The sequence below is a fragment of the Pelmatolapia mariae genome, linkage group LG10_11 (assembly GCF_036321145.2).
Source record: "Pelmatolapia mariae isolate MD_Pm_ZW linkage group LG10_11, Pm_UMD_F_2, whole genome shotgun sequence".
Classification (NCBI taxonomy): Eukaryota; Metazoa; Chordata; class Actinopteri; order Cichliformes; family Cichlidae; genus Pelmatolapia; species Pelmatolapia mariae.
This window is the reverse complement of record NC_086236.1, coordinates 47,858,467-47,873,372: the sequence shown is the minus strand read 5'-3', so window position 1 is coordinate 47,873,372 and position 14,906 is coordinate 47,858,467. Positions and strand designations below refer to the sequence as shown.

Genomic DNA, 14,906 nt, shown 5'->3' with positions numbered 1-14,906 from the left:
TTTGATGCAAAAGTATGCTCGGCACCAAGTCCCAAAACAGTGGACCTTCTGGTATGCTTTTATTTTGATTTCAGCACTGCATTAACAATCTCTTGCTCTTTATCACATTAATTTCACCACCATTTTCATTAAAGTGATAGAAATTGATCCAAAGCTTTGCTGCTCACATCAGCAGGCTCAAACCTACGAGCTGCACACACAGCTTTGAGTTGCACCAACCGGTACACAGCCCTCTTGATTTAAACATGACAGGTGAAATCTCTGGATTTAGAGCAGGCTGAAAATAGCACTCTCACCCATTGTGAAGCCAGACAGGTTAAGAGCAGGCTATGCAGCAAGAGTCGTCTTCTTTTATGCAAGTCAGAGTCAGGCGTTAAACAACAACACAGAAAAGTCGTGGAATAAATAGTGCTTAACATTTAAATACTTTAGTTTTAAATTTAAAAGATTAAAAAATGAAAATGACATTTGTTCTATAAAATATTGAAGTCAAAACAAAACAAAACACTACTGACTGCCTAATTTATGATTTCGACCATGTCTGTGAGACACATGTGAGAGTCACGGAGCCGTGATCGAACAGTTTGTAAGGCAGACTCCCTTTACTTGTCCATGTGTCTGTTTTCGGGTCGTAACACTCAAAAGCGTCCGAGTCTTCAATAACGTCGTGGCCATTGATGTAACGTCCGCCTGTTACATACAGTTTGTTACTGAGAACGGTGGCTGAATGGTGCATCCTCCTCTCCTTGAGGTTGGCACACTTGATGAATCGGTTGGCCTTGGTGTCGTATGCAATCATCCTCCTGGTGTATCCTGTGACAGAGAAGATATTATGATATATATATTCATATGCAGTAGTTTGGTATGTATTGGTGATGAAATTGTAAAGTGATCCATCAAGAATTTTGCAAGAATCCCTTTGTTTTGTTGAAGAATACTGTAAAAATCCCATTTTCCTAATGGACCGTGTATGAAAGTTCAGTCCAGGCCCCCAGTGAAATGACACAGTTATCATTATCACATGTGCAGTTCATGTCTATTCTATCTTTCTTAGCCCTTTTACCTCCAATGATGTAGATTTTCTCATCCATGACCACAGCGGGAGCAGAAACATTCTTCACTGTTCTGTTCTCCATCTTAGACCACATGTTCCTGGCGATGTGATACACCTACACAGGGGAGAGGAGAAATAAAAAGGGTGAATGAATAAATGTGAATGGATGAAACAAATGACTGCAAAGTTAACAGGTGTAGTAATACCTGTATCATTCTGACAGGGTTGTGCATGGCATCCTCTCCTCCAAACATGTAGATCCTCTGGTTAGTAGCGGCCACCGCGGGGTGCAGTACAGCCTCAGGCATGGGTGCCATCGACTCCCACAGATTGAACATACTGTTGTACCTGATGAGAGCATTGAGAGATGTGTTTGTTCATGTGTGTCATTCTGTGTATGCAGAGTTTCTTGACTAAGGACGGACCATCTCACCTCTCCACGCTGTCTGTCAATCGCCTGTCAGGTCCAAGGCCGCCCAGGGCAAAGATGAAGTGGAGGTAGGAGACGCTCTGGTGGGCAAAGCGTGGCTCTAACATAGGCTCTGCTGTCCGCCAGTGGTTGGTCTTAAGGGAAAGGGTGTAGACAGTTCTACTGACTTCGCTGTTCTTCGAATTTGTGGTCAGACCTCCGATGACATAGAGGATACTGTGTAGGGCAACGTAGGAGGCTTTGTAGAGACGAACAGGCAGCTTAGCAAGCCACTGCCACATCTGGCTCCTCTCATCGAACACTATGGCCTCCCTTGAGGTTTGCTCGTTATTCTTCCTCCCTCCTACCACCACCAACATGTCATGATAGCTGTAGCGCCTTGGCGTAACCCAGGGATGTTTAAAGTCTGCTGCGATGTCTCCACTGCATTTTGTGCTAACAGAGAACATGAGGCGTCTAACAGATTCTATGAGTTCAGTACAGAGGGTGGAGGACTGGATCAGAGGATCATTGGCTATGAACTGGAAGAGGTAGGTGGGGTGGATATATCGAAGGCGAACCTTCTTGAAAAGGTCACTGATGGCACCTCGCCTGGACAAAGGATCGTGATGGATCCAAGCAACAAGTGTCTCAAAAACCTGCTCCTCCTCTGCACAAAGGGAATCATCCTCCAGGTATCCCATGAGCTCCGGCAAAGACAGCTCACACAGGTCCTCAGATATTGAGACGTCGCAGAAGCTCTTCATGGCCATCTCTTTTGCTTTGTCTCTTAAACTTTTACAGCTCATGATATCAGAAAGTCTTATCATACTCAAGCAGTTGTCTGGGCTAAGCTGCTCCTGCAGAAAACTCGAGCAGGCCTCAAAAAGGCGGCCATATTGCAACATGGATGCTGCCTGCATCAGAGGAAGTACGTCATCCATGCTGATGCTGATGAGTCCTGTGTAAACATAGTCGATAATGCTGCTCAGAATGGTGGATGTGATTCCCTTTAGGTCTATTTTGGTCTGCTGTCTCTCCACAAAGTTGTTGCAGAACATGGCTCTGAAGTAAGGGCTGCTGGACACCAGGACATTTCGGTGACAGGGGATCTCTGTATTATCTGAACACAGCAGCACATCAGTCAGGATGTTCTCCTGTCTCAGTCTGTTGAGCTGCAGGAGCAGGTTGGAGGACTGCTCTTTGTCTTTGAAATGGTAGACCTCACGTGCTGGTTGATCCATGCTGAGAAAAGAAAGTAGGCTCAGATTATCACGTGCAACTTGTTATTGAAGCCTATGAGCAATGTGATCACTTACTCACTGTGCTTGCTGTGAAGTTATGTTTATTGGCTATATGCTGTCAGAATACCAGCTTTTTATTGTGTAGGTCAGTTTACCATATTGGGATTCCATTTCTTAAATGAGCTAAGTCCTTTCTGCTTTTTTCAATGACTTGATGAACGAATATCCGAATGTATGAATCAATCAAGCAAACTATTTACCTGCAAATACACATGGTTAGCGTTCCCTAAAATTCTGCTCCAAATGTCTAGTTTTAAAGTTTGCAACTTTCAACTCATAACAGAAACATAATCTTTGTTCAGGCAACAGTTGGACCATATTTAGCCTTTTTAACCAGACACAGATACTCAATGAGGCCTACAGCATGGCTGTCTCATCATTTTGGAAACTAAGTCGAAATTTCTGATGAAACACCCATGAAATTATTTTTCTTGGTGGGGTGTCATGGGACAGATGAGGATTTTGTGTTTTGTGTTTATGTGTGGCAGTGTTTATGTTTATGAGCTTCAAACTTCTTTTTTTTTTAGGTCTTCATGCATTAGATATTAGTACAAATTGTGCAAACTAATGCACATGGTTAATACTAAATGCCACATACTGTTAAAACTAAGTATTAAATGCTGTACAGATGTGGCTCAAGAGGTAGTGCAGGTCATATACTAATCTGAAGATTGGTGGTTCGATCACTGGCTGCTACAGTCTGAATGCCAAAATATCCTTGGGCAAAATACTAACCCATAGCTGCTCGTGTGAATGTAAGATAGAAAGAACTTATGCATAGAAAATAAAAGTGAGTGGGTGAATGAGGCAAGTCGTTTAAAGTGCTTTGAATGCTCAGAGTAGAAAAGCGCTATATAAGAACCAGCCCGTTTACCATTATAAATTAACATTTATTTCAGCATATGAAATAAGTATATTTCAGTATATGTAAGGTACTGTTAAGGTTAGACATCACACAGAGCAGATTCAGTCCTCCTTGCAGCCTTACATGAATACGGCTCTTACCTGTTGTGATTCTTTCAGGGTTTCTTGGGGGTCCCACTGTGTTCAAAGTAAATTCTCAGCATCAAATATGATGTCTGAACATTCTCCTTCCCTGTCTTCCTCTTTCTTCTAGCATTAAATCGGTGTGACTGTACGCTCCTCTCTCTTTGTAGAGGTGTGTTGGGTACTGTTTGTTGTTATGGTCTCTTTCCACGAGGCCTGTGTGTACATTCCTCCCCTAAAAATAGAGCTTGTCTTTGGCAGCACTGCTGCAGACACATGTGACATGCTAGAGAGCTGTCTCAGAATCTGTCTGGATTTACCACCAAATCTGTATTGTTCCTTTATTTATTATTCTTTCTCTCTCCCTCTTCTTCTGATATTTTGTTCTTCCTCTATTTATTAAACCCACATGAGACCTCTCCTTTCTTCTTTATAGCTCGCATTCCTACTCACTCCATCAGCTCTATCTCTGTCTGGCACATGATTGCAGCAGTAAAAACGGCACTGATACTTGATAACGCTCATTTTTGCTGGCTGCTCATTCTGCCGGCTGGCTCGTGGAACACACAGAGAAAAACAGGATTATGTTACAGCAGAAGCGACATAAACAGAGCGATACGAGGAGGTTTCAGCAGGATTCAAGAAAAAAGAACATGGAAAACACTGTGGCCACAACATTACAAACAGTTCGCCGCAAGTTCAGTGAAAATGTTTCCGATTTATATAACCTCAGCCAGAGGCTTGGGCTTAATGGAGGAACATGAGAGGTGTTTTATGTGTTGATCCTTTATGCATAAAGAAATATCCTAATTTAACTGTATATCAGCAACAGTTGCTTGCATTCCCTATCTTTGTGTGTTTTTTAAGCTCATTTCCATCTCATTTTTATGCTCTCTGAAACAGATAGAGCCTATACAGCAGCTTTCATGGAATGCATCATTCAAAGTGGCAACAGGATATTCATTAAAGCTGGAGAAGAATCAAAGCTTGCTGGGTCTTTCTTAAATGTGGGCACTTACATATAAATATTTCTTTTAAATGAAAAGGCATTTTCAGTAATCGCAGTTACAGATGTGGCATGTTTTCTCGTGTTTGTGGGATTTTGTACAGAGCTTGGCAAATTCAAGATAAATAGCTGCCTGGGATGCCATGGCAGTGTAGATAGATGTGTAGGTTATTGTACAACAGCACCAGCAGTTCACATCATAGAGCGCTTGCACTTACTGGCCATCTTATGTTGACATCTTGTCCTGTTGCTTGTGGGCAAATGCGAGCATATCACTGCTTGCACAGTTATAGCAACAATAACAACAACGAAATAAAGTGAAAATGAAGGCAGGCTGTAAACATCAAGAACTGAGGTCACAATAACCACACGTGTGATACCACAGGATAGTACTTCTTTGCATTATAAGCAGACACAACTAAACAGCGCCATCTAGTGGCCGAGCGTTGGGTAAATACACAATTCATTATGAAAAAGAAAAACAATTTCCTTTCTAATTAACGCTTAAACCTTTGTTGTTTGTGCTTACGGGGTCCTCAGTGACAGTACACAACAAAGACATCATTTATATTCCAATAAACTAAAGTGTTGTGTTTTTTTGCCTGCTAATTGTATCATGAAACAAAATGTCAAAAAATTAATATCTGCCACTACGTGCTCCTGTCAAAGGCAAAAGCTTAACTCGTTTACCCGGGAGACCGCAGTGTCATTTTATCACCCGCACTCTCATATTCAGCGCCGCGATTGCATCTTTTAAAAGTTAAGCACATTGTCTTCTATCTCTGTTCCGTCACCTTGACAAAAAGGACTCATTAATGTCTGCCTGTAGGCAACAAGTTATATTAAAAGTTAAAGCTTCGGCACACACTTTGCAGCACAGCGTTTTCATACAGCAGCTTAACTGTTGCCACCCACTGCCCCGTGCTGTGTCTTCATATCACCAAATGATTATCTTCTCATAAGCACACGCTCTAATAGAGCTTATACACCCAGGGGGATTTAGATCTCACCGATTAGTCTTGTGTTTGTGTAGGTGTGAGTGTGTGTCAGACAGCTCTCCTTGGTCAAACAGAAGCGACATGTGCAGCTCTGTCCTTCACTTCATTTCGCTGTACTCTGCGGCACTCAGTGCTGCAGGTAATAGTTTGTTTTCCACAAAGAAAGCCCCCCTACTTATTACATGTTTTCATTCTTAATCCACAAATATGAGGAGCTGAAATTCAGGTTCTGTGGGAGACACAAGGGCTAAAGGAAACAGACCACTGGCTATAAAGAAAAGGTAAAGGTGGGGAGGAGTGCTCATCCTTGTACAAACTCACGCAATGAGTCCCCTTCATTTGTGTTTGCTCATTTAATGCCCTTTTTATTAAATCAGAGTGAAAGTGAATAAGATCATTTGCATCAGTGCTATTTGCACTATTCTGCAGAAGGGTACCAAAAAGACAACGCAGTACAGGACAAATCATATTATCTGAGATTACTGTGCTCGCTGCTAGTTTATCACGCACCACACAAAGCCAACTGTCTGCTCTGTTTGAATCAATGTCCCTCAGTTGCACCCGCACCCCCCAAAAAAACATTCTCTTGTTGTTTTGTAATGAATTTCAGACTTGGGCCCAAAGTAAACTGGATTGTCACTCTGTCATGTCTGTTTAGATATCTGGCCTTTGGCGCCGGAGCAGCGATTTTTGCGCTTGACTAAGCTCACTGAAATGTTCAGCCCAAAACCAGCTCTGCTTCCACAGCGCAGACAAAGATAGCTGGGTATACCTGTGATTTATGCCACTCATTATTTCGTGACATGATTCATGACTCACATTAAAAACATGAATTATTAGTGCACCTTCTAAAGCTCTGTGGGGAAAAAAATACTTGTCATATGAGGCGCAACATCTTCCAAGAACTTTATAATAACGCCAGGGTTCACTCACCTGCTGATCACCTGGAACATGCTTTAACCCTGTGAGGCTTAAGCACCACTGCCACCCTCACCATGTGCTTTGGAGAATAAAATATGGACTTTCTGAGAGGACACTGGTAGAAACACTCAAAGAACAGTATTCAAAAGCCAAGAAATAATAATAATAAAAAATCTCAGATTCTCAGGGTTAGAGGGGTTATCGATAATGACTTCATGACTTACTGATGAGGGGAGAAATGACTCTGTGAGATTTACTGTGCAACAGGAGAAAATGTGACTGGTGTGTTGATGTAGATGTGTGTGTTCAGTATGTAAATCCCTTTAACATTTTAAATGTAATCTAGTTTGGGAATGGTGGGCTGCCTGCGACAGCAAGCAGAAGCCACAACAGAACAAGGACGAAGGTTACTATGAATGCTATCAAACTGTTGGTGAGAAAATGTTGCTTTCCCAGCCTCAGACATTCTTACAGTGGTAACATTTTTTCTCACTCGATTTAAGCATGAGTCCAAGTTAAAGGTTGAAAAATGTAGATGGGAGTATTATGAATATTACGGAGTGGAGACTACCTCCGTTATTCACATCACTTTACTATGGGACTGTTTTATTTTAAGCACACAGATGGTGCTCTCTCTATCGCTGTCTTTCTCTCTCCAATACCACGTTCAGACCAGCAGAGTATCCAGCAGGTGTCAGGCCAACATTATGCAAATTTCAGAGTGGTTAGGGGGTTTTAAAGGCTACGCTCACAGTCAGTGTGTCAACAAAACAGACGCATAAACTGCTGAGATGAGAATTGGCCGGCGTGACAGAACATTTTCTATGAAAAGAAACCAAATAGAGGCGTGAGACTTGAATGCTTTGGGTTATCATGAAACGTTATTTTCTCAGCTGTACACACACGTTTATGGTGCAAACTTTAAAACACCCATTTACTCAGAGTGTGATAACCTCCGAATCTGTCTGCCATGGAGCATTATTCCCAGGTGCAAAGAGATACATGCCAAGCAACTCTGAGATCAGTAATCTGGGTTTTGATGGAGAGACGTCTACATGTAAATCAACGGCTCCAGGGGTGGAGAGGGAGGTGTGAGGAGTAGCCTACAGAGACAAAGAGGGAGGGGGGGAGGCTGTGAAAGTAAGTCTGTGTTTCAGTACCTACACACAGGCTCAAGCAGGGATGAGGTCTTAAAGGGCTTACAGTTAGCTGCTTAAAATTCTTCTGATGTATCCAACGAATGCAGGACATGTTATTTGGTAAAGGGGGAAAAAATGTGAAGGCGCAAGGGGCAAGCACTTAGTGTTTACTGGTTGTGCCCTCTGCTGTAGCTCTCCCAAGGTTCCTCTCTTGTTGGTATGGCGGTCATTCAGTCGCTGCCACTGTGCAGCAAGGCAAACACAGCCTCGTTTTTTTGTTGTCTGCTCTGATAGAGTCAGCTAAACTGTGTGGGTTGGGTGTGTGGACGACGCAGGGGTGTTCGTAGATTTGCGTGTGCCTTCATGTGTGCTATATGTTGCAGTATGTGTGGGAGAGAAGGGTGTGTGTGTGTGTGTGTGTTCGCGTGCATGTGTGTGCATGCGTGTGTGTGTGCAGCAGATATTGATATTCCAGCAGCAGCAGAAGCTGAAGCCCATGTCTTTAAAGTGTCAGCCCTCAGCAGCCAGCCAGGTATACCTAAGGTACAGAAAAGAGAGGGGGCGAGTGAGGAAAGGGAGCAACGAGAGAAAAGGGAGTGAGATAGAAATATATAAAGAAAGAGGGGCCATGAAAGACAGCAGAAATACAAAGGCAGGGGAGATGAAGAGAGACAGAGAGTAGAGAGTGCCACAGAGAGAGAGAGAGAGAGAATTACTGAAAGGGGAGGGAGGAAAGAACACTTTAGGTAGGTTTTCTGGAGGTGAAATTACTCAGATGTCTTTGAAGGCCTCACTGACTGTCTTCTCCCTCTGTATTCTGGGCGACACGCAGACAAACAGAGAAACAGATGGACACAGAGGGAGTGGTGGCTGCAGGGGCAGGCAGGGAAAATGTCAGGTTTCAAAAACAGAGCAAATGAGCGGTGTTGAGGAGCACCGAGGGTCACCGAATGCACGATAGCGCAAAGAAATAACCGCACAAAGGACACAATAAACCGTGGTCTACTTTCAAACAGAACCTCTCCAATTAAATGCTGCAACAGTCCTACAGGGGTTTAACAGTGAGTCTATTCTGATCTTATCACTCTTACTCTGTGGTATATTTAGTGTTCAGTGCTGCCAGGTGATTCAGACAGAAAGTAAACACATTATTCCAAGCCAGTTCTTTTATTCATACGTTATTCTGAGAGGTAAACAAAAAGAGGGAGAAAAAAAGAATAAATAGCACCCAGCCATGGTGAGGTGGAAATAAGTTTCTGATGAAATGAAGATTCTCGTCTTTGTCTTGAGGATTAGTCTTTCTTTTCTTTTTTTTCTAAAGCTGATCTATTTGTCTAATCTTTATTCTCAGGAACGGTAAAATAACTAGCTCATTACAACACTTGGCTGATGCTCTTTGGATCATTCTTCATTACTGCAAGTTATCTGTCAAACACCACATAGTTGGCATAGTTTCCTCCCATCACTCCTGACCAGTCAGCAGATGGCTGTCCCTCTCTGAGCCTTTTTCTGTCTGGTTCTTCCTGTTAAACGGGAGTTTTTTCTTCCCACTGTCACTACATGCTTGCTTAAAGTGATTCATTTGATTCTTGGGGTTTTCACTGTATTATTGTTGGGTCTTTACTTTTAAATATAAAGCACCTTGAGGTGACTGTTGTTGTGATTTGATGAACTGGTTTTTGTTTTTTTTTTCAAATTGAATTGAACTGGCATATTTACAAACTAGCTAGTAAAAAATAACTGAGCCCCTAATAACTGATTATTGACTTCTTGATTTCTTTCTCCAAATAAATGTCAGAACAGCTGTGAAACACAAAAAACAAAAAAGAATGAAAGAACAGAACAATAATTCACCACATCAGTGTCTTTACGTGCCAATATTGCGTTCACAGCTTGTTTTGCTGCCTCCTAGTGGGCAAAAATTTAAATAAAGCTGCTTTAACGCCGATTTCTGGGGTAATTTCACATGCACAGAAAAAATCAGCTCCCTCCTGCTCTTTATTCTTTCACCTGCAAGCTTCTAAGAGCAACCACGCAGTCTTATCTGCGGCTGGCCATGTAATTAAAAGATCAAGGGCCTTGCTCAAAGGGCTGTCGGTGGCAGTAATGAGCTGAGGCCATATTTAGATGTTAAGTTTACTTTTATTAACACCCATTACTGCTGAGCAGTTTCTCCCACTGATCTTGCTCTGTTTCTCATTATGGCCCCACTCCATTTTCTCCTCTTCGCACCATCCATCATTTCCTTCAGGTTCTTCTCGGCTTCACTTGCCTTATTATCTTTGCACTCATGGCAACCCTCCCTTTTTGCTTCCTGGAAACCTGTTACACCTCTCTTCCCCTCCCTCATTCCTCTCACATTCACTCACTCACTCGCGCTTTCCTCCCCCTCATCGTCCTCCCTCGCATTTCTAAACATCATCCAAATTAATGGAATGTCCTTTTCATGTAATGCAGCTCGGGGATGATGACTGTTCTGACCTTGTCTAATGTTGGCAGTGTTTTGTCAAAGCGCACCCATTTGGTGCCTGCGTATCGCTCCGCTTAAAAAGAACATGAGAAAGCTAATCTTCTAAACAGACAGTATCTGGACAGACATTCCAGTGAAAGAACGAAGCACAGTGTGTCTCTTACTTAGACTTTACATCTATTCTGGATAAATCCGCCTCTTTACTGGAATTGCTGCATATTGATAGAGCTACAGCAAAATCACTGAGATACAAACCTGACCCTGCGCTCTGGTTTGTTCAAGATTACCCTCAGGTGTCCTCAACTTTGTTTTACTGAGTGCAGTCCAGTGAACTGTGTCAGTAGACATACATTTGCAGTTTTTCTTTTATCTGCACTCTTGTCTCTTTCCTCCCGACCCCCCCCCTTTGTGGGAAAACCTACAATTTACTCGAGAATATCTAAAAGGCACGTAGGGCTGACACTGCGTTAACCTCGATTTTGACATGTCGTGGAGAAGAGGCCGCGTACAGACAAAGAGAGAGCTTATATATCTCACATGTTTGCACTGCTATTAAGTTCCCCTCGGCCACAAAATCACCATGCAAGATTTTTTCTGGGCATTTCAAACTGAAGGAACATGAAATGTGTTTTTCATCATCAGAAGGTTTTTGGGGTTTAAATTTTTCATTGAATTATTTATCCAGTGTCACAATTAGCTGGCAATTGATGTCGTTCTTCTACTCAAATGACCTCCACAGTCACCAGATCTCAGTCTAACAGACTGTCTTTTGGATGTTGTGGAATGGGAGATTCGCATCATGGATGTGCAGCTGACAAATCTGCTGCAACTGTGTGACGCTATCATATCGATGTGGACCAAAAACTCTTAAGAATATTTCCAGCATTTTACAGAATCTGTGCCTTGTAGAATTGAGGCAGTTCAGAAGCCAAAAGCGAGTACAACTAGTAAATGAAGTGGTCCCTCGAGTGGACATCTGGTACTTACACACAGCAAGTGTATATGCTACAGTTTTTAAATAATACAAATAATTTGTTCGGTTTATAAAAAAGCAAAAGAAAAAAAAAGTTTGATAGAAAAATTACAAGTTGAAAAGAGGATCAAATATTTAAATCTTTGATAGTGGAAAGATTTTGGTGAGCTGCAGGCACACATATTTTTAAAGGTGTAGTCATTAGTCATCCTGATTTGAGATGTAATTCTTTCTGGGTATTTCAAATATAATAAAAAAAATTGATTTGAAAACTCACCACGACCCTGTGCTGTGAAGATAAATTTTGACTTGTCTGGCTGCAAAGCTTTGAAGGCGCTGAAGGTGATTTATTGAAGACTGACATACTGAATGTGAAAAGCATGTTACAAAAATCTGGGCACGGGTGAATTTAGCAGGGTCACTAAGGATCCAATTTTAACAAGCTTTCTAAGATTAATGGCAGATGAGATTTTTTTGTTGCGTGAAAGTGTCAATTTCTTTTTCTTCAGCTCACTAAGACTTACTGGATTAAAAAGAAAAAACGATAATAATAAGAAACCTTTAATAATGCAAATGTGTTCATGGATCAAAATAAACGCTTGCATACTCACTACCCAGAGAATGATGACATTCGTAAACCATGGAGCCTGTAATTAAAATGTAATTTTTGCAAATAATTATCTTTTGATGACACGAAAAAAGTCATTAAGTTTGCTGAAATCGTTTGGATTAAAACAATATTTCAACAGGGAGAATTAACTTTAGAGTTAATAATCCAAGCAAACCTTATAAAAAAAAAACACCCTGAAACACTAGAAAGTGAAATAAGGTCCAACTTATTGTGTGTGAGGCAGCTGAATCTCAAATGTAAGCAGAAGTGAGTATTTTAAATATTATGTTTAACATCATCTGGTTTGAAATGAACGCTGCCTGATTGAAAATTTCAGGGTTTTTTAAGGTGGGGTGGGTTTTTTTTTTTTTTTTTAGGACTTTAGGGGAAAGACAGGTAACGAGCTGTGTCTGTAATTATTGTGAAGCTGTTGATTTTGGTATTGGTTTCTTTAAAAATGGATGAAAACTTGTCTGTGTAAAACACTCAGGACACAGAACCCGAGGTAAGAGAGCACATCGATAATCATATGGTGGACTTGAGCCACTGCTCTTTTTAAAAAATGAGTTGGCAAAACATCCACAGGGTTTCGTTTTTCTAACCATCTTGGTAAGAAGTAGCAGAAAGGTGGCCAAACCTGTGCAAAGTGCTGAGAAAGAGAAAATGTGCATCTTTTTAAATAAAGATTTAGGTGAGGTTTTACAGATGCACGTGAAACAAAATCTGGGAAAATACGTATACATACAAAGTATTCGCTCATCTATCCAAATCATCGACTTCAAGTGTTCCAATCACTTCACATGGCCACAAATGTATCAAATCAAGCACCTAGGCATGCAGACAGCTTCTACAAACATCAGTGAATTCTAGTGTGGTACCATGACAGGATGCCACCTGTGCAAGTCCATTCGTGAAATTTCCTCACTAAGTATTCCACTATGTGTAACAAAGTGGAAGTGATTGGGAATGATAGCAACTTAGCCATGAAAGGTAAGTCATGTAAAATAACAGAGGTCACCAATTTTCTGCAGAGTCAGTCACTACAGACCTCCAAACTTCATGTGGCCTTCAGATTAGCTCAAGAACAGTGTGTAGAAAGCTTCATAGAATGGCTTTCCATGGCTGAGCAGCTGCATCCAAGCCTTACATCACCAAGCACAGGGTAAAGTGCAGATGGAGTGGTGTAAAGCATCGCCACCACTGAACTCTAGCTTAGTGGAGATGTGTTCTCTGGCACGACAAATCATGCTTCTCCATCTGGCAATCCGATGGACCAGTGTGAGTTTGGTGGTTGCCAGGAGAACAGTACGAGTCTGAATACATTGTGCCAAGTGGAAAGTTTGGTACGGGGGGATTATGGTATTGGGCTTTTTTTCAGGATTTTGGGTTGGCCCTTTAGTTACACTGAAAGGAAGTCTTAATGCTTGAACATACCAAGTCATTTTGGAAAACAGCTAGGGGATGGCCCCTTCCTGCGCACCAGTGCACAATGTGAGGTGCATAAAGACATGGATGAGAAAGTTTGGTGTGGAAGAACTTGACTGGCCTGCACAACCCAAGAGAACAACTTTGGGATGACTTAGAGCAGAGACTGTGAGCCAGGCCTTCTCATCCAAAATCAGTGTCTGACCTCACAAATGTGTTTCTGGAAGAATGGTCAAAAATTCCCATAAACACACTCCTAGACCTCGTGGAAACCCTGTAACAAGAATTTAAGCTTTTATAGCTGCAAAGGGTGGGCAGACATCATATTAACCTCTTAAGCCCCAACGCCCCCTGATACGGGGGCAAAAGGCAGGAGATCAGTTAGGCTTGGGGCTTAAGAGGTTAAACCCTATGGATTAGGAATGGGATGTCACTCAAGTTTATGTGCATGGAAAAGCAGATGAGTCAATATTTTTGGCAATGTAGTGCATAACAAACATATATGTATATGTATTTTCCCACATATATACTCTTCACTTATCAAATTCAGGGTTGTGGGGGTACCTGGACAAGTCACCATTGTATTACAGGGCTAACACACAGACACAGACAGCCAATTACTTTCAGATTCACAACTGGGGCCAATTAAGAATCTTCAATTAACTTAAATGATCTTGGATAAGGAAAACATTCATTGGCAGGAATATGGTCAGCAAACCTTGCAGAGTCAGGATGCTGATTGAAAGACTTTTGTTCAGATAGCTTTTTGGGGCTTTTTGCTTCACCTTTGAGTCTGGTCATCCAGAATATGTTTACTTCTAGCTGCGGACTAGCTAGAAAATAGTTGGTCCAGCTGTATCCAGATGGGTCACCAGAAGTGGAAAATTTGAATTTATGGATTTTTGCCTCAACTGAGATAGTAGGAACAATTGTTATCCAGGCCCTTCAGAAAGCATACCAGTGTATACAGTGCTGCTCAGCTATATGAGGCACTCTGTTTTCTATGCTAAGCTATGTAAAATACACCTCAAATAGTGTGTTTTCATGGATACTGAAGCATAATGAGATAGATAGTGCTGGGAAGAAGAAGAAATGCATTTTCTGGTACGCTAGGGTTCCCCAGGTGAGCGTAACTGACCCAATCATGTTATCTTGAGATGTCATTTAGAGAACAAAGATCACCAAAAAACAAAGCAGTAGTGGTCTAGTCAACATGTCCTTAGTTAAATATGAACACATGTTTGCATGGGGGCATTATTAAAAATAATCAGTCAATCAGATAGCAGCTCAAGCTGTCACTACACCACTACCAGCCTTTAGCCATTTATATGTCTGCAGAGCCCCTGATACTGAATGAGGACATGGCACAGTCACAGAAAATAGTTAGGCTTTAATATGCAGCAGCGGTAGAAACTTTTTCCCCCCAAAGGCATTAGATTTCAGTTAGCCACATCCTGTAGTTCAATAGTGTGGTCTAAATGGAAACAGAGATGAGAAGAGGCTTTTTATTTAATTCGAGAGAAAGTTTCGCAGGGTGAAGCCAGACCAGCACACTTTTACGGTCAAGGTTTATTTTAGCACTTCTTCTTTGCTCATACATCAACTTTCAC

At 41.7% G+C, this 14,906-nt stretch overlaps 1 protein-coding gene across 1 annotated transcript; it reads right to left on the bottom strand.

Moving 5' to 3' along the window:
• Positions 1 to 523: 523 nt before the first annotated feature.
• LOC134637488 (kelch-like protein 38) lies at positions 524 to 2,707 on the bottom strand. The gene is made up of 4 exons (XM_063487932.1): positions 1,488 to 2,707; positions 1,261 to 1,402; positions 1,064 to 1,169; positions 524 to 813 (listed from the first exon to the last, which is right to left on the bottom strand). Exons 1-4 carry the CDS (start codon positions 2,705 to 2,707, stop codon positions 524 to 526), a joined length of 1,758 nt encoding a protein of 585 aa, XP_063344002.1.
• Between the last annotated feature and the right edge of the window lie 12,199 nt (positions 2,708 to 14,906).